This window comes from Piliocolobus tephrosceles, chromosome 8 (genome assembly GCF_002776525.5).
Source record: "Piliocolobus tephrosceles isolate RC106 chromosome 8, ASM277652v3, whole genome shotgun sequence".
Classification (NCBI taxonomy): Eukaryota; Metazoa; Chordata; class Mammalia; order Primates; family Cercopithecidae; genus Piliocolobus; species Piliocolobus tephrosceles.
The window spans coordinates 85,384,918-85,403,072 of record NC_045441.1 but is presented as its reverse complement, the minus strand read 5'-3'; the positions used below and the strand labels follow the sequence as shown (position 1 = coordinate 85,403,072).

Genomic DNA, 18,155 nt, shown 5'->3' with positions numbered 1-18,155 from the left:
AAAAAAAAAAAAAAAAAGAAAAAAAAAAAAAAAAAGAGAGAGAGAGAAAAAAAAAGAAATCCCCACAAAAAGCCGCCTGAGAAACGGGGTTTTGTTTTTTTTTTTTTTTTTTTTTTTTTTTTTCCCCTGTTAGTAGGAAATATTTATTCAACCCCACCGCTAAAAAAAAAAGAAGAAAAAAAAAAAAAAAAAAAAAAAACTAATAATTTCAGGAAAGCTGCTGTTTCTCGTGTTCTGATCTCCGAGCTCCCTCTTGTGCCGTGATGGGAAATTGATTCAAGAAATAAATAAAGGTCGGCACATTTAAGCTGTAGTGTTCAAGCAGCTCCCTAAAGCAATAGTCAGCACACTTCAGTGCACATCACAACTCTAAATGAAGATTTATCAAACATGGGTGAAGGACTACACCCTTTAGACTGTGACATTTTAAATCAGCTTTTCACAAAACTAAAATTTGGAATACATTTTGAGAATCTGTCTCAGAAAACAAACAAACAAACAAAATTCCAAAATGCTAGTTAGGAAAAAATCTGGTTCTCAAATTTCAGTAGGCATCAGAATTGCCTTGTGGTTTTTAAAAATGTTCCTGTGCTCAACATCTAAGATTCTGTATTTTTAGAGATGGCCCAGAAATTAATGTTTTAGAGATGGCCCAGAAATTAATATCCCAGGGTATTCTGCTGCAGGTGATCTTGATAAACCCTGGCAAAGATCATTTACTTCCCTAAGTGGCAGATTCCTGGAGGTCAAAGGAGAAACAAGTTTTCCTCTTCTCATAGGAGAAATTCAGTATCTATATGCCATCACTTAACTCCAGGAGACTATTTTCCTTATCACAATTAAAGTATCAGAACACACCTTACGAGAGAGAGAGTGATGTGTTTCCTAAAGGACAGATCTAGTCTTCATTAACATCATCTACTTGAGTTAGAGGCCTAGAGGAGGCTTTGGAAGCTATTCAAGTAAACTCCTAGAGACTAGAAGTTAATTGTCAGGTTCATAAAATGACCCCCAGATGTGCTGTAGTAAATAGATTAAGCACCTGAACTCAGAACTGTATGGTGGCATATCAGAGAATGATGAAAGACACACGCTTTTATTGCGAGAATCTCTGACCACATCTTTTCTTGGAGGGTGGTTTTCTGCCTTCATTATGGCTTGGAGGCTGGCAGAGGGATCTTCCACCACAGGATGCCCTTTTATTATTATTAGGTACTACTCTTATTGCATCGTTCTCTCACCTTGAGCAGGTGAAAAGAATAATTAATTCATAGATCTATGAGAAGTGGAAACACAGCCGTTGGTGAAAAGAGAATCTCAGTGTGCCTTTATGCCCAAAAATAAGCCCAAAATACTGTGTTACCCCTGTAAGTATTTTTAGGATACACAAGTATTTGAAGCAATGCTTACACCACTGATTTCCAATCCTGATGTGATATAATCAGGACAGGTTAAAATCTCTCAAGAGTTACTGTGAAACTATCAAAAACAAAATTAACACGATCATTTTCTTTTTAAAAACATATACTTTTGCTAGTTTGATAGAGGAAGAATATCTGCAAATCAAGCTATGATCCAAAGATACCTTAACTCAGCAAAGATTAGAAATAAATAATCTGGCTGGGTGCAACAACTCACACCTGTAATCCCAACCCAGCTTGGGAGGCTGAGAAGAGAGAATCGCTTGAGGCTAGGAGTTTGAGATAAGCCTGGGCAATGTAGGGAGATTCCCATCTCTACAAAAAAAATTTAAAAATAGTAATAATTTTAAAAATAAAATATAAAGAAATAAATAATCTTCATACTGAAAAGTGAATATCTGAAAAAAATCAGGAGGCATTCAAGTGTCACTCATGCCATTAAAGCAGTCTGTACTTAAGTTGACAATTCTGAGTCTATAAATTGTTTTCTTCTTGTGTTCCCATCCAAAGTGAACTGCATTATTCAGATCTTGACTACAGAGGGCTATTGCCTTAATGCTAATCTGTGTTAAATGAACCACATTATATATTCTATAAGTCAGACTTGGTAATTCTGCCACCATTAATCAATAAACTGAAGAGTTAGAAATCGATAATACAGGCCAGGCGCGGTGGCTCAAGCCTGTAATCCCAGCACTTTGGGAGGCCGAGACGGGCGGATCACGAGGTCAGGAGATCGAGACCATCCTGGCTAACACAGTGAAACCCCGTCTCTACTAAAAATACAAAAACTAGCTGGGCGAGGTGGTGGGCGCCTGTAGTCTCAGCTACTCGGGAGGCTGAGCCAGGAGAATGGCGTAAACCCGGGAGGCGGAGCTTGCAGTGAGCTGAGATCCGGCCACTGCACTCCAGTCCGGGCGACAGAGCAAGACTCCGCCTCAAAAAGAAAAAGAAATCGATAATACAAATTATCTATCCTGGGCCCCATCCCCTTTCAGAAAAAAAAGCTATGACTCAGAGGTTAGATTACTTGATCACCCAGCTAGTTAATTGTTGATCTAGTACCATAATCAGGAAAGCTACTAATCCAGCTCTCAAGGAAATCGAGGCTAAATAATAAAATAAATACAGTGATACAAGCAGAATAATTAATTTTATATTGCTTAAATTATTTTCAAAAAAATTAGATACTGTATGCAAACAGGACAAGAATATGTCATACAAGAGGCTAAGAAGTATTTAGATTGTACAAGGACCTATTCCTCTTAATAGACACTCAGCACATCCCTATAAAAAAAACAAAACTACAGATTCTTCTGTTTTCTTTCTACTTTATGTTCATAGAGAATGTGTTTTAAAATAGTAATGTTCTGGAGAGTTTTTCTTCCTCACAGTAAACACAAATCATATGGAAATAAGGATACCTGGGGACTGAAATCACTCCTGCTCCAGATTTAGTAGGATTACACCTCATTTTCACAGCAGTTGATCGGCCATTAATACAAGATGTTGTCGTTGTAGAAGACCTATTGTAAGCCAAATAATATTTTTAGAAAACAGATATAATACAGATTACAAAGACAAAAATATGTGAATAATTGCTCTCAGGCTTTATGAACAAATGAAAAAGAAAAATGTATTAAAGTTCACTAATTTACAATTTTAATACAATTTCACCTCATTTACTTTCATTGCCTACGAAAAGTTGACTACTTTCCCAGGTGATGTTATCATCAAAGTATTTAGTAAAGATATTATCATTTTAATAAATATTATAATCAAAAATATTCTTAAGGAAACAAGGACCATATCTACTTACGCTGATGCTTTGATATGTGAATTATAAATAATTATTGCCTAACAGTGGAATAGAGTCTCTTTATTGCCTAATGTAAATGAATACACACACACACAAGAAACTATATACGGCTTTCAAAATATTCCATGTTTCCTACTTTTTACTATATTTCATTTAAGAACCAGTTACTAATTATTAAGTATAAGCTACATTCTAGGAACCCTCAGGTGACATAATCGATCTTCTCTGCCATAGGAACTCACATCTGGTATATGATTACATACACACAATTATAAATATGTGAGTATTGGTGTTCTGTATATACAAGTTTCTTTTGATTAAAATATAGTCAAGGGAAACAGCATCTTCACTTACTTATAAAAGAAATGCACATCTGGTATTTGGCTTGGTGGAACTGGGAACATATCTTCTTTTATATTAATATTTTGCAATGTGGTTTCAACTGTAACTCCTAGATGACATTTAGAAAGAAGCTATTAAGCAATATGGAAAACTGGTTTTATTTGGTCTCTGTAGATTTGAATAGAAAATAGCTTTAGTGACTGTCATTTTACAGTATTTACAGAAATGCTGTATTATATTAATGCAATCATGGTAAAAACAAGAAATTTTCCAAAGTCTCCAGAATGAAAGAGGTAAGATTCTACTCCCTAGCTTTATAATTTTGCTTAAGTCTTTTCACTTCCCCGGGTCTTGTTGCCTGAATCTAATGCAAGCAGTAATTCGATAATCTATGAAGTTCTTTTCAGTTCTCTAACATTTCAAAGGTCCTTTAAAATTTTCATTCTCCAGTGACTTTTATCGAATGAGTTGGGCTGCTTTGTTAATACAGCTTTTTAGTCATATTCAATACAGATGTATTTGACAAAGCAAAAAATTTTGTGCCCTAATAATTTCCAGAAAATAACTCTGAAATTTGCTTAATCTAGTAAGCAGAAAACTAAGGCTTTTTTCCCCCCTGCCTCTTGTAAGCAAAATAACAGAGCCAAAACACAAGCAGTAAGAGCAAACTTTGCTTCAGAGTTCCCACTCTGAGCAACCCCCATCGCCCCCAGGAACTGACCTTGGTGCTGAAAGTCAATGATAAATTCCTGTGGAGTCTATACTACAGCAATGTTCTCACATCTGGCCACACATCCGAATCACCTATGAAGCTTGTTAAAACCACAGATTCCTAACCCCCACTGTAGAGATCATAACAAATTTGATCCCTAGGAGTCACTCATTAGAGAGCTAGATTCTTCTTGAAACTTTCCTATGGCTGCCAGGACTACAGAGCCAAAAAGGGAACACGAGGAATGAAACTCAGCACCTTTGCTGTTTGTCACCTGCTTACTTTTGGTACGAGAAAAGATGATGGAAACTGGTGTCATATAAATGATTTAGGTGTAGATTGTGTTTGTTTACTATTCTTATTTTGTTTTTAGCTTTGGTTTTTAAAATTGGTTTGCCTCTTAAACTTCTAGAAAGTCTGATGCCATGCACAGACCCTCAGAAAATGTCATACTTATATATGAATTAATACATAAATGCAGAAGCTTCTCAAAGACTAATCAGTAGTCCCCACTAGTAGGAGTTTTTTCACCATCTTACAAAGTGATAATGTAAAATTACCTGTGGGGGCCTTAATCATCTTTTGTAAACACCAATACAATGACAAGTTATCCATAGCATAATTTAAGAATAAATGTATGCATGCATATATGAACCAAAGGAAGCTTACCTAAGAATGTATCTGCCAGAATGATGGATTGTGATGACAAGGCTGCTCGGAAACCCTTACTTTCAGAAGGAATAATTGTTGACTGGCATACAAATGCCCCTACCAAATTTGTGTAATCATCTGACCCTGCCACTATTTCTTTTACTGTAAAGTCTGTTATATTGTTGGTACAGAGAGCCATCTTCTTCCCCTAGGAAAATAAAGTCATAAAAGAAAGTTTTTATTGGATGTCAATCTCTAAACCTAGTCCCGACTAGCTAGTGACCCTAGAAGAGCAGTGGCTCTCTCCTCACTGCACGGATTCTGATTTAGTTGATCTGGTGTGAGCCTTAGCCATCCACCAGCACTTTTTAAAAGCTCTCAAGGAAAGTCCAATATTCAACCAAAGTTCAGAGTCTGAAGTTATAACAAATACAGTAATTCAAGACTATACTGCTCTTCCCACTATAAGCATCATTTGTAATAAATGAAAGTCATCAAACTTAAGAAAATAAAAGTAATCTATGAAATGTTCAATTCCTAGAATAACAATGCATGCAAAGAGACCAGCAAACTGCCGATGAAAGCTTTAATGTCAAAGAAAAAGAGTTGGTCTTCCTTTTCCTTTATGATCCTATGTGTAGCAGAAAGGTAATGTGAAGGCTAAAGAAGAAAAGGAAAATTCTAGAAAAAGCAAAATTCTAGAAAAACACCTGAATTCTAAATAGTTGGTCACTACAAGTGTCTTTATTCACCTACTCTTAGATTCAATGATGTGTATCTGTTCAACTGTACAAGTTAAAGGGAATACAGAGATTTGCTTTTCTAATAATTTAGAAAATAATTGAAGATATAACTTATAAAAATGGAAAAATTGTTTAAATATACTATAGTCCCACTGCAAAGGACTATAGCTTGCTCCATAATTTCTACAAAATAAATGTAAAAATAAAACTATTTCACTGGTGTTAGATATAGAGTGTACACAGATGTGTAAAAAGAAAAGTAGAAAAGATTATCTTTCTTAATGCAGCTAGCACACCTAAATTTTTCTCCCACTACCAGACCTTCTCACAACAATAGCCCTTCTCACCACTATATATTTTTTTACTAGTCTTAAATTAAAATGTTGAAGCCAATAACAAATAATGAAAAAGAGCAAAGAAAAGGTACTTAGGAAAGAAAAAGGAATATAGTGGAAGCTAAAAGAAAAAAAAAAAGAATAAAAAGGAAAGAAAGAGATAGAAGCCAAAGGAGAAGAGAAGGTAGAAAAAGAGGTAGTGCTAATGTAGGATAAGATTGTGATAGAAGTATGATAGATAACAGAATTAATCTTATTCACTGCTTCCCACAATATTTGGCACATAACAGGTATTTATATTTATTGAGTGAACTGAGTAACTAATCTACTGAGTGTCTTGGATCACCCCAGGTAAAATCAAAACAGGACAACTGTCATATCACTTAAAATGTTATGGATATTTTTGTTTGAAAACCTCTATGGTCATCAGATCTCTTTTTGTTTCCTTTGTGCAAAGCTTTGCACAGTATCTCATAATGAAGATAATTGAAAACATAGGAGTTAATATGGGAAGTGACATGGAGGAAATGCCTTCTTCTGTTTCTACTCTGCATGCATATACCTGTACATACTTCCCAATCCTAACCTCATATGTCCATTAAAATATTGGGCATTATGGTCCTGTAACCTCTCACCATTGCCAGTATCAATTAAGATTCCTCTTCTTCTCACAGAAAATAAAATCCATTTGTATGATTTAAGCCTACCTTATCAACTGATATTTGGCCCTGCATGTCTCCTTTTTATTTTGAACAAACTTCCTCTTGAAAGTCTTTTTCTTTCCATAATGGTTGAACTAGTTTACAATCCCACCAACAGTGTAAAAGTGTTCCTATTTCTCCACATCCTCTCCAGCACCTGTTGTTTCCTGACTTTTGAATGATTGCCATTCTAACTGGTGTGAGATGGTATGTCATTGTGGTTTTGATTTGCATTTCTCTGATGGCCAGTGATGACGAGCATTTTTTCATGTGTCTGTTGGCTGTATGCATGTCTTCTTTTGAGAAATATCTGTTCATATCCCTTGCCCACTTTTTGATGGGGTTGTTTTTTTCTTGTAAATTTGTTTGAGTTCTTTGTAGGTTCTGGATATTAGCCCTTTGTAAGATGAGTAGATTGCAAAAATTTTCTCCCATTCTGTAGGTTGCCTGTTCACTCTGATAGTAGTTTCTTTTGCTGTACAGAAGCTCTTTAGTTTAATTAGATCCCATTTGTCAATTTTGGCTTTTGTTGCCGTTGCTTTTGGTGTTTTAGACATGAAGTCCTTGCCCATGCCTGCGTCCTGAATGGTATTACTTAGGTTTTCTTCTAGGGTTAAAGGATCTAGAACTAGAAGTACCATATGACCCAGCCATCCCATTACTGGGTATATACCCAAAGGATTATAAATCATGCTGCTATAAAGACACATGCACATGTATGTTCATTGCAGCACTATTCACAATAGCAAAGACTTGGAATCAACCCAAATGTCCATCAGTGACAAACTGGATTAAGAAAATGTGGCACATATACACCATGGAATACTCTGCAGCCATAAAAAAGGATGAGTTTGTGTCCTTTGTAGGGACATGGATGCAGCTGGAAACCATCATTCTCAGCAAACTACCACAAGAACAGAAAACCAAACACGGCATGTTCTCATTCATAGGTGGGAACTGAACAATGAGATCACTTGGACTCGGGAAGGGGAACATCACACACCAGGGCCTATTATGGGGAGGGGGGGAGGGGGACGGATTGCACTGGGAGTTATACCTGATATAAATGACGAGTTGATGGGTGCTGACAAGTTGATGGGTGCAGCACACCAACATGGCACAAGTATACATATGTAACAAACCTGCACATTATGCACATGTACCCTAGAACTTAAAGTATAATAATGAAAAAAAAGAAAAAAAAAGTCTTTTTCTTTTTAAAACACAAAATTGACAACATAAACAACAGTAAAACTTTCTCAAATAACTTCCTGCCTAAAAAAGAGGTAAGATTGACAACCCTGACCCATTTTTATGAAAACGAAACGTCTTCAAAGCACTTACACCATAGCTCCAAGCTTCGGGTTTCAACTGACTGCATAAGTGATTTGATACACTGAGAACCAGACAAGGTTGCCCCTGGTGGAGAAATCTGCCAATATTCTAGGAGGCAGTAGAGGATCTAAGCAATCAAACTTCAGTTTCTGATACTTGGTTGATATCCATAGAGAATTCACTGGTCCATTAACACAGAAAATATCAACTTGATCGGAGCTGAAATATAGGTCCATCTCACTTTGACAGTCAGAACTCACCTCATGCCCACACAAACTGATGTTGAAGAAATGGAAGTATTTTGTTCCTTTGGAGGTGAAGCTGGGGCCATTCATTAATGAGCCCACACTGCTGAGGTTGCTAAAGTCATAGTGCAAACTCTGATTTTCTTTTTCATGGTAGAAAAAGCAGTCACTATAGCAAACCGAATGGTCCTTTGATTAAAAATAAAGAAATGATATAACAGGAAAGAAAATATTAGCTGCTACTAAAATGTGTTTGAAAAAAGTTCTAGGTGTAAAAACTATTCCAGTAATTTAATCTTAGCTATAATATACTTTACCACACTAATATCAAGAATTTCTAAACTCTAACTAGATTTTTCTAGCCAGAGTTCAGAAAATTCAGAATCTTTTAAAGACAGAGTAAAGTTATCCTCAAGTTTGTTCCTTGTAGAAACTATATTTGTTCAGAGTGAAGAACAATAGTAAGAAATAGCCAAAATTCTGTTATGTAAATTTAAACAGACAGTAAAACTGCTTTGTCCTTCACTCGTAATATGGCATCAATCTTTGCATTAAAAATTGTAAGAAACACTAGCTGTTCCCAGATGACTGCTATAGCCAGCCTACAGATAGGTAGTTTATTTGCTGTACCTAAACAATACACAAGAAATCAGTTTTAATATTTTGGAAAAGCATTCTTATTTGGGAGCTTTTAATATTTTGTGTCACCAGTAACTAGTACTTTCATGACATACAGTAAGTGTTTAATAAATGCAAGAAGGAAGAAAAGAGAAACGGTAAGTTGAAAGTCTTATTTCAGAATAAATAGCAACCTCATAGCTCCCAAAGAAACGTTAAGGAGAACCCTTGAATTTCTCTATTAAAATGTGCTTTCATGCGGATACCTGAAATGCAGACCCACTTACCTGATTGCTTTTACTCCCAGGCCCACATGGAATACAAGCCTCTTTGCCATAGACCTGATGTATGGACAGGTAGGTGTCAGGTGGACATTCCTTGCACTGGTTGGTTTCTTTCTCAATGTAGTGGCCTGGAGGGCAGGGGACACACGATGAACCCGACTGTTCAGAACCGAGGGCACAGGCACGGCATGAGGACGCCACCCCATCAACTGCATTAGTGGCTGTGATAGAATAAATCTTCACCATGTCATTGATGAATCGTCTATTCTAAAAAAAGAGCAGAAAGTAATGACTTCTGCCTTGGGGCTTAGTTGTACAACCAGATTATGTCTTATGTTGATACCATCAAAATAACTAAATAGAGTGTTCCAGCCTAATAGTTTGTAATTGACAATAGATTAAAATCACTGCTATTTGGTTCTTCTTTTTAAATCTTAAATCTTGACACTAGAAACTAGTTTCCACAATAATAGAGTTCCAGGAGTTTTGTCATTACTGTGAGATCTGTCACAATTGGTAGAAATTAGGATGCAGTTATAGACCTCATATCCAGAAGAACTAGTATAGTTTGAAGAGAGGAATAGTTTTTTTTCTCCCAACATTGTTTATTCACATCTTAGCCTAAATCAAATGATACAATAGGATGTTGAAAGTGTGGCAGAGTAGAAATGCCTTGGAATGGGGATTAGAAAATCTTGGAAGACTAGGACCTCTAGTCACACACAAACATTAACTGTGTTAAATCAATGCAATCACACAATTTCATTGAGTTTTCCTTTCCTTCTCCAGTCCTTTCCCTAATCAACATACAGAAAAGTGGTGGACTAGAGAGCAAAAACCTGGGTCTTATTATGATTTTCCTTCTTGTAACACTGGGTCACTTTAAGGTCTGGCTTTAATTAAGCAGTGGGCATCACTCTATCAGTACAGAGCAGTGTTACCCTAGACTACTTAATGCTTTTTGTCTGGGACAAAGATAAATGGAAGGCAAGGAAAGGTTCATGCCCCACAGGACCATAATCTTAACATTCCTAAGGAATAACTAAAGTCAAGCACAATCTGGGGAATTTGTTCCCCACTGAAAGCCTGAAGAGAAGAAGAGAAAAAGCCATACATTTGCCACCGTAGCATTACGGTCACTTTTGAACAAGTGGTTTATCTTGTTCTCACCTTGGCAAGGTTACATCTATGGAGATCCACAAAGTAAGTCCTGCTACTATTGAAACATATGGTACAATGGAATATACTCAGGGGAGGAATAGGTCTATTCTGGCAGGGAAAATAAAATAAAGGAAATGATTCTGTGTGTTAGCTCTATGGTGTGTACATACACATTCTCCAGGCTGTAAAGGAAATATTACTGTAACGAAAAAATAAGAAAACACTAGTTAATGGCTCTTAGATAAACATCAGATGACTCAGATGAAGAGGAAGAAAGTTGCCCATCTTCACAAAGCCTCAGAAAGCTTTAAAAACAAGTTACTTTTAGAGAACTGCAAAATTAGATTTTCCTTCTCATAAGTTTCCAAAAACTATATTTGTTCAGAGTGAAGAACAATTCAAAGACATGTTGTTATTTTATTCCATACATTCTTACTCTCAAAAAATAAAAAAAAAATATCATTTTTATACCACCGACTCTATAACCAGATTATTCATTCTATATTTTTAAAGAAGCAGTCTTTTCTTCCAAATTTGAGTGATCACTTCGTATGTATCTCCACAAGGGGGCATGATTTAGTGTGTTTAAAGAAAAAAAAAAGTGGTTGGAACTTACATCTTGACCCTGATTAGTTCTCTGGAATGCCCATGTAAATGTAAAAGTTGCATTCTTGAAGATGATATGGGTGTAAGCTTGTTTTTCTTTGGTTCCACCCCATGATTCTACCACATTCGTACTTTTTCTATTAATATCCTAAAACACAGTGGAAAAAAATATATTCAAATAAAGCACAAACTCAACATTAATAAACCTATGTATATATTACAAATGTATTTATATTTAAAGTAAACCAATTAGAGTTTATGACTATTTACAAACAAAGCATGTAATACCAGAACTCTTAAAACTTACCTTCAAGTCTGCACAAGCACCTCACTCACTCAGTAATCACAATATATCAACCACATTGTTCATGTAACTTGAAAGAGGTCTCAAATCATAGTATGTTAAAAGGTTGGGGTTTTTTGTTTTTATTGTCTATTTTTGTTTCATGTGTGTGATCTGGCTTGGGATATATACTTAGAAGAGGAAACATAACTCCTCAAACTTCTTACAATAAACTTCTAAGATTATCATTGAACGGAAAGGCTTGCAATTTTTTATCTTTTTCCTTTCAGAGATTCTGATAGGGAGCTCTTACATAGGAATTCCAAGTTCCCCTGAATTATACTTGCAAGTTTCAGGGTTACTTTATCCAAGTGCATGTTAAGCAGAATGTTATTTTATGTTCATGAAATCCTCTCTTGCTTATACTTGACTTCCAAAAGGTTTAATTTATATTTCATTTCTTATTTATTTAACTAAATTCAAGATAATATTAAAATCACACAAATTTGTGATATTCCAACTGATATGCTGTCATTAACATGACTAGAAAGCAAATATTAATAAGTTGACCAGATAATGTAACACACATCTAATTTACATAAAAAGAAAACCAAGCCTAAACCCTGAATTTTCTAATTTTCCTGGCAGAAATCCTGATAGATCACTTAGGAATTTGGATGGGCTTCCATTAATTATCTGGGATGCTGGCAATAAGGTTTCATGAGCTCAAGACAAGTCGCTTTGTTTTTCATCCTTTGATAATATAGGAATCAAACATGTGATAAAGTAACCAAATATGCTCTAAAGAGACACATCCTGAGTTCACACCACAGACAGGAATAACAGAAAATGCTCATCATACATTATAGAAATCCCATGTAACCAAACAATGAAATCATCATTCCCAAAAAGCAGCTCATAATATATCGATAGTGCTTCATTAAACATCATTATGGGTTACAATAAATGAAATGTAATGCATTAGTGCACATAATACCACCTTATATTTGTGAAGCACTACGTGATATTCAAAGCATTTTATATATTACTTAGTTTGAGATCTCCAAAAGTCCTGTGAGAAGATCAAATCACACAGAGAAAAAAAAAAACGGCAGACTTTGCTAAAAGCTAAAAGGTCTAGGATTGATTCAACAATATAAATATCATAAGTTCCCTACTCTCAGGGATACCTGGTTGAGTAAGAGAGAAAAAAACATAAATAAGTTCACATAATTAAAACAGGGATTTTTCAAAGGGTTTTAGAAGCACACGGGAGAGAGTGGCTAACTTGACTGAAGGGAGTAAGAGAGAGCTTCTGAGAAAAGGTGAAGTTTGAGCTGCCACTGAAGTATGATTGGGAGTTCACCAGACAAAACAGCAAAAGGAAGAATGTCATTCTAGCTTAGAGTGTTAACACATAGGGAATGAAAAAGTACAGAGTGTTCCACTAACACCAACAAATTCAGGTGACTAAAGAAAGGTGAGTCATAAAAGCAGGTTTGGAAACAGAGGCTGGGGAAAGAATACAAAGAGTCATAGAAACACCATGTTACAGAATTTGAAGTGTATTCAGAGGCCATTGGTTCTCAAACTCTAAAGTATTTCAGAACCACCCTCAATGCTTGCTAAAATACAGATTGCTGTGACCACAGAGTTTCTCATTCAGTAAGACTAAGCTGAGACCCAGAAATATGCATTTCTAACAATTTACAAGGGGACCCAGGTGGTGCTGGTCCAGGGGCCACACTTTACGAATAATTGCTATAGGCCATAAAAAGCACCAAGGGAAGGGATAGCTTTGTTCTTCATGCATCTACTGTTCAATTTTGGGGGGTTTTCTTTGTTTTGTTTTGTTTTAGAGACAGGGCCTGTTGCTCAGGCTGTAGTGTAGTGGCATGATCATGACTAACTGCAGCCTCGACCTCCCAGGCTCAGGTGATCCTCCCACCTCAGCCTTCCAAGTAGCTAGGATGGAAGGTATGCACCATTGTGGCCAGCTAATTTTTTTTTTTTTTTTTTGTAGAGATGGGGTTTTGCCATGTTGCCCAGGCTGCTCTCAAACACCTGGACTCAAGCAATCCACCTGCTTCAGCTTCCCAAAGTGCTGGGATTACAGAAGTGAGCCACCACGCCAGCCTCTACTGTTGTTTTTCTGGTTAAGGATAATTTTGGCTGGGCGCGGTCACTCATGCCTGTAATCCCAGCACTTTGGGAGGCTGAAGTGGGCGGATGACCTGAGGTAAGGAATTCGAAACCAGCTGGGCCAACATGGTGAAACCTCATCTCTACTAAAAATACAAAAATTAGCTAGACGTATGGTGCATGCCTGTAAATCCAGCTACTCAGGAGGCTGAGGCAGGAGAATCACTTGAACTCAGGAGGCAGAGGTTGCAGTGAGCCGAGATCACACCACTGCACTCCAGCCTGGGCAACAGAGTGAGACTTCGTCTCCAAAAAGGAAAAAGATAATTTTGACAGCAGTATAGATGAAAGAGTAGAGATGAGAAGAATGTATAGGAGACTACTGAATAGTCCAGTTAAGAGATAATATTAGTCTGCATTTCAGCAAAGGCACTGAGTATGAAAAGAACAAACTAAAGAAATAAGGAGGCAGACTCGGGAGAATTGAAGACTTGTGGGTTATTTGTGATACAGATGGCTGTACTGAAGATTATTCATGATCTTTTACTGCTACAAAGTCGATATTTTTTTTTTTTCCAGAAAAAAAGTCTGCCTTCATTTAAGCTATCACTAATCACAAATAAATGTTTAAGTCTCCTCACATTTTGCATATCCCGGAGAAAATTGTTAATAAACTGTTAACTAGCTACTAAAACGTCATTGGGGGAAAAAAAAAAACACAAACAAAAACAAAGCAGGTCTGTGAAGTAACTATTTAATTATAATGTTAAACTCTTAGCCAACAACCTTTTAAATCTCACATAAGGTCTTAGTAAATTTTGTGATACTTTCCTCAAGCTAAGAGTAGAGATTTGTATGACATCTAGAAAAGAAACAGGCAACATTATGACATGAGCATAGTGAAGTCTTTCGTCTAAATGCTCTCTTTCTTCTCAGTGTTCTACATCTCCATTAATTTCTGCCCTGACTTATTAGTACAATGTGTTTTCCTTCCAGATAGTTTGAATAGCTGAATGGTTATCAGGGGAGAATTTTCATTCTGCTGGTGACATTCTCATGGAGGAATTTTTTTACCAGATTAATATTCCCTGGCGTCTATCAGTCACCTGAGCTCCCTCACTTAGTCTTTCCCATGAGGAATAAACAGGTTATTTGTGGACTTCATTGCACAATTCTTAATTACTTGAGATATTTTTTAATGTTTATGAAAGGTGCTAAGAATACCAAAAAAAAAAAAAAAGGATTTATTATCCCAACTTGCCACAAATAAATTTACACTTGAAGGAGAATGCTAAGCTTAGAAACCTGCCTTTGAAAGCTGTCCATCCACTTACCACCATGAAGTACAAAACACAGTCGGCTGAACAGAGGGTCTCAAAGACAAAGGTTATTCTTCCTAGTTCAGAACCCGTGGCTCCAGTCATAGATGTTGGTGGTCTATTTGACAGATTAAAATGGCAATATTTATAGCAATATTTATAGTATGTTCTAAATACAATTTAGAATAAAATTAAGCCACTATTTTTATTAAACAAAAAGCCATGCTCTTCTCTTCCTCTAAGCTACCACTTCCCTCACCCACAACTCCTTCCTCACTTAATCCTACCTGTCCACACCCTTCGTAGACACTGAGTCCACATAACTATGGTAATATGCTTGAACCTCTTGTTGTAAATGATACCATCCATCCTAAAGGAAAAAACTCCTACTGGGTAATTTCAACATGGGGAACTAAAACGAAATGGAATTAAGAAATTTCTAACATACTATTTTACCAAGAGAACTGAGAAAAAATAGATAAATAAACCAAAAGATATTCCTGCAAACAACTTGGACTGACCTCTTCATTAAGCATCCAAGAATCAAAGTTATTGTAGCATTTGGACACACTGTTGTTTAAATTTTTCAGTTTTATCTAAGTAATATATAACTAACATTTATAGTTTCTCAATCACTAATTCTACAGGTACTCTTCAATATAATACATTACCCTGTGACAGCTTGTTATTTACTAAGTATTTTTGCAATATTGTTCCATAAAGTAGCCCTATTTCTTTATTTATGTGGGGAAACAGGTGTGAGGATTCTTACAGAAAAGAATTAGAATTGTTTTCCTTACTTAAATCCTGGGATATGCAAGTTTAAGATCAGGTAATCATTGTCAGAACCTCCAGCCCCACTCTGGATATGATCTCCAGCCACCTCCCAACCTAGAAGTAATAAAAGTTATTTTATTAATAAAAATTCCATTAATGATTTCCAACAATCTGTTTAAATACGGTAAAAGTAAGAAGAAGCATTAGTGTTTCCGTTCAAAGTTAGAAATGCTACAAATGAATTCCCTATTTTTAATCACAGTTGCAAATTTCATGCTGAGGTAGATGTTCCTCTTATTTTGAATAAAAGATACTTAATGGGATAACAACAGTTTTCTCAATGAAGCATGATTTGTATTTTAACTAAAATAGATGGTCTCTATCTAATCTAATATATTGAGATGAACAATCCTAGTCTTCAGGCAACAAATATGCAATAGAAACTTCAAATTACTTAATAGAAAAGATTTGGGACCTGGGGTTCATTCTTATAGTTTGCTGTATTGTTCCCTAATTTAACCCCTGTTCCGCATTCATTCACTTATTTATTCAGCTAGCATTTACTGAGTGCCAAGAACTATGATATGCACTGGGATAGGAAGGTAAGACAAAGTCCACCCTCACTGAGAAGTCAGTAGAACATGAGAGACAGACACACACAACTGTCAACAGTTGTTGAGCTGTGCACAGAGAACCATTATGAGGTCCGTCTTCTGCAAAGTAACAATCAATATAAACTGAAATGGCCACAGTAAAATGAGGAAAAGAGTGGCCTCTCCAACATACCATCAAGCAATGTTATTAATTAATGGCAGTACCTCAGCACTGGCATTTCCATCTCTAAAAGAAAATATCAGTATCTGCTACTGCAAGAGGTATAAGAAAGAAACTAAGGAAGAGGCTGATTCAGTGCTAGATTGACTTGGCGATTTTTGAAATGTTATAATCAACAATTTATACAGAGTTGATATGTTGACTATACATCAATCAAGCTAATCTTAAAAATAATATGTACTAATGTACCTACTTAAAAGAGAGATGTCCATTGTTTGGCTATCTACTGTGGTTGAAAAGACAGATAAGCGGGTAGAGAATTCTAAGAGTTGAATAGCCATAAAACAGTCTGACCCGGTGGGACAATAGGCCCTTGACTGCAGTGTAAGCAATATGAGAGGCACTTAGGTTTAAAGAGACTGCAAACTTACAATGCGGATAAAATGCAGAAGGATATTCCCACTTGGAGCAATTCTATATCAAGAAAGGGAGGACTTTATGAAATGTTTCTCTGAGAACAACTCCTAGTGTTCAGAAATGCCATGAGGAGGGATAGAATAGGGAAGGGCAAAAGAAAAGAAGGCAGTACTAGGATGGTAAAGAGAGCTAAGTCTGGAGCACTAATACCCCCGCAGGAGGAAATAAACATTTCCCATGTTTGAATATTGCTTGTTGGAGAGTTCCCCAATGTCCTCCACTTTTTTCTCTGTCCTGAGAAACAGAGTGTTTTGACCCCTTTGAGACCTGGCCAGCTGCATGTCCTCTCCACTACCTGAAGGCTTGACCCCAAGCCAGGGCCTTGAACGTTCCCAGGCACTGATAGAGCTGTTTAGGTTGTTGTCTAAAATACTGAAAGAAACTAGCCCCAGCCTTGAGCCAAACTCCTCAAATCCTCATCTAAACTCTACAACCTGACTCCCTTTATTCCAGACACACCTCAGTAGAACATTCCTTGTCTTACTGTCCATTGTGAGGCATGCTACAGGCCCCTCTGTAGGTAAATTCCCCTAATCAATGCTTTGGACTGGATCATCGTGGTGTTTAGTGCTTCTTTTGTTGAAATCCCAACTGGCCCTGTCTCAGGACAGTTTGGGGAAGTCCCTTTTGGGAGCGCCCCTGCCAGCCACTTTTGGGGCAACTCCAGCCACAGGTTCAGCCAAACAGAACACCTGTTGTTATGGGTTGACTGTGTCCCTGAGAAAAGATATGTTGAAATCCCCACCACCAATACCCATAGATGAGACCTTATTTGGAAATAAAGACTGTATGCATATCATCAAGTTAAGATGAGGTTATTAGGATGGGCCTTAATCCAAAATGACAGGTGTCCTTATGAGGGGAGGAAAATATGGTCACAGACGTAGACACAAAGAGAGAGGATCATAGGAAGACACCGGGACACACAGACCCAGAGGGAGGATGGCCCTGTGAAGATGGAAGCAGAGACTAAAGTTATGCTGACACAAGTCAAGGAATTCCCTGGGGCTACCAGAAGCTAGAAAAGGCAAGAAGGGATATTTCCCTAAAGGCTTCAGAGAGAACATAGGCCTGCCAACACCTTGATTTCAGACTTCTGGCCTTTAGAACTCGGAGAATACTTTTCTGTCATTTGAAGCCATCCAGTGTGTGGCACTCTGTTGTAGGAGCCCTAAGAAATTAAACACTGATGATACCCTTAGCAGGAAAAACACCAAGGAGAAGAAATAAAAGGATCGACTGCACTGAACCCCCTGACTCAGAACTCCAGACTGCCAACGTGGCAGCAGAGCTGTGTGTGGAAAGACACACGCATGGTAATGTATTGGACAAGAAAAGCAGGAGGACAGTGGCCTCAAAGGGAAACCAGAAGGCTAGTATCAATATAAGTGCCTTAAGTGATAGACCATT

General features: G+C 36.9%; 1 protein-coding gene across 5 annotated transcripts in view; it reads right to left on the bottom strand.

Moving 5' to 3' along the window:
- Window positions 1-18,155, bottom strand: part of KIAA1324L (KIAA1324 like) — a 186,047-nt gene that overhangs the window by 28,910 nt on the left and 138,982 nt on the right. For 4 of the 5 annotated variants that reach the window (XM_023226621.3, XM_023226623.3, XM_023226624.3 and 1 more), the window contains 8 exons: window positions 15,518-15,608; window positions 14,733-14,835; window positions 10,984-11,121; window positions 9,210-9,473; window positions 8,320-8,493; window positions 4,964-5,153; window positions 3,595-3,691; window positions 2,846-2,947 (listed from right to left, as the gene is read on the bottom strand). In XM_023226621.3, coding sequence (XP_023082389.1) covers window positions 2,846-2,947; window positions 3,595-3,691; window positions 4,964-5,153; window positions 8,320-8,493; window positions 9,210-9,473; window positions 10,984-11,121; window positions 14,733-14,835; window positions 15,518-15,608 — 1,159 coding nt within the window. The remainder of the gene's footprint in view (window positions 1-2,845; window positions 2,948-3,594; window positions 3,692-4,963; window positions 5,154-8,319; window positions 8,494-9,209; window positions 9,474-10,983; window positions 11,122-14,732; window positions 14,836-15,517; window positions 15,609-18,155) is intronic. The other variant, XM_023226622.2, reaches the window with a different exon arrangement.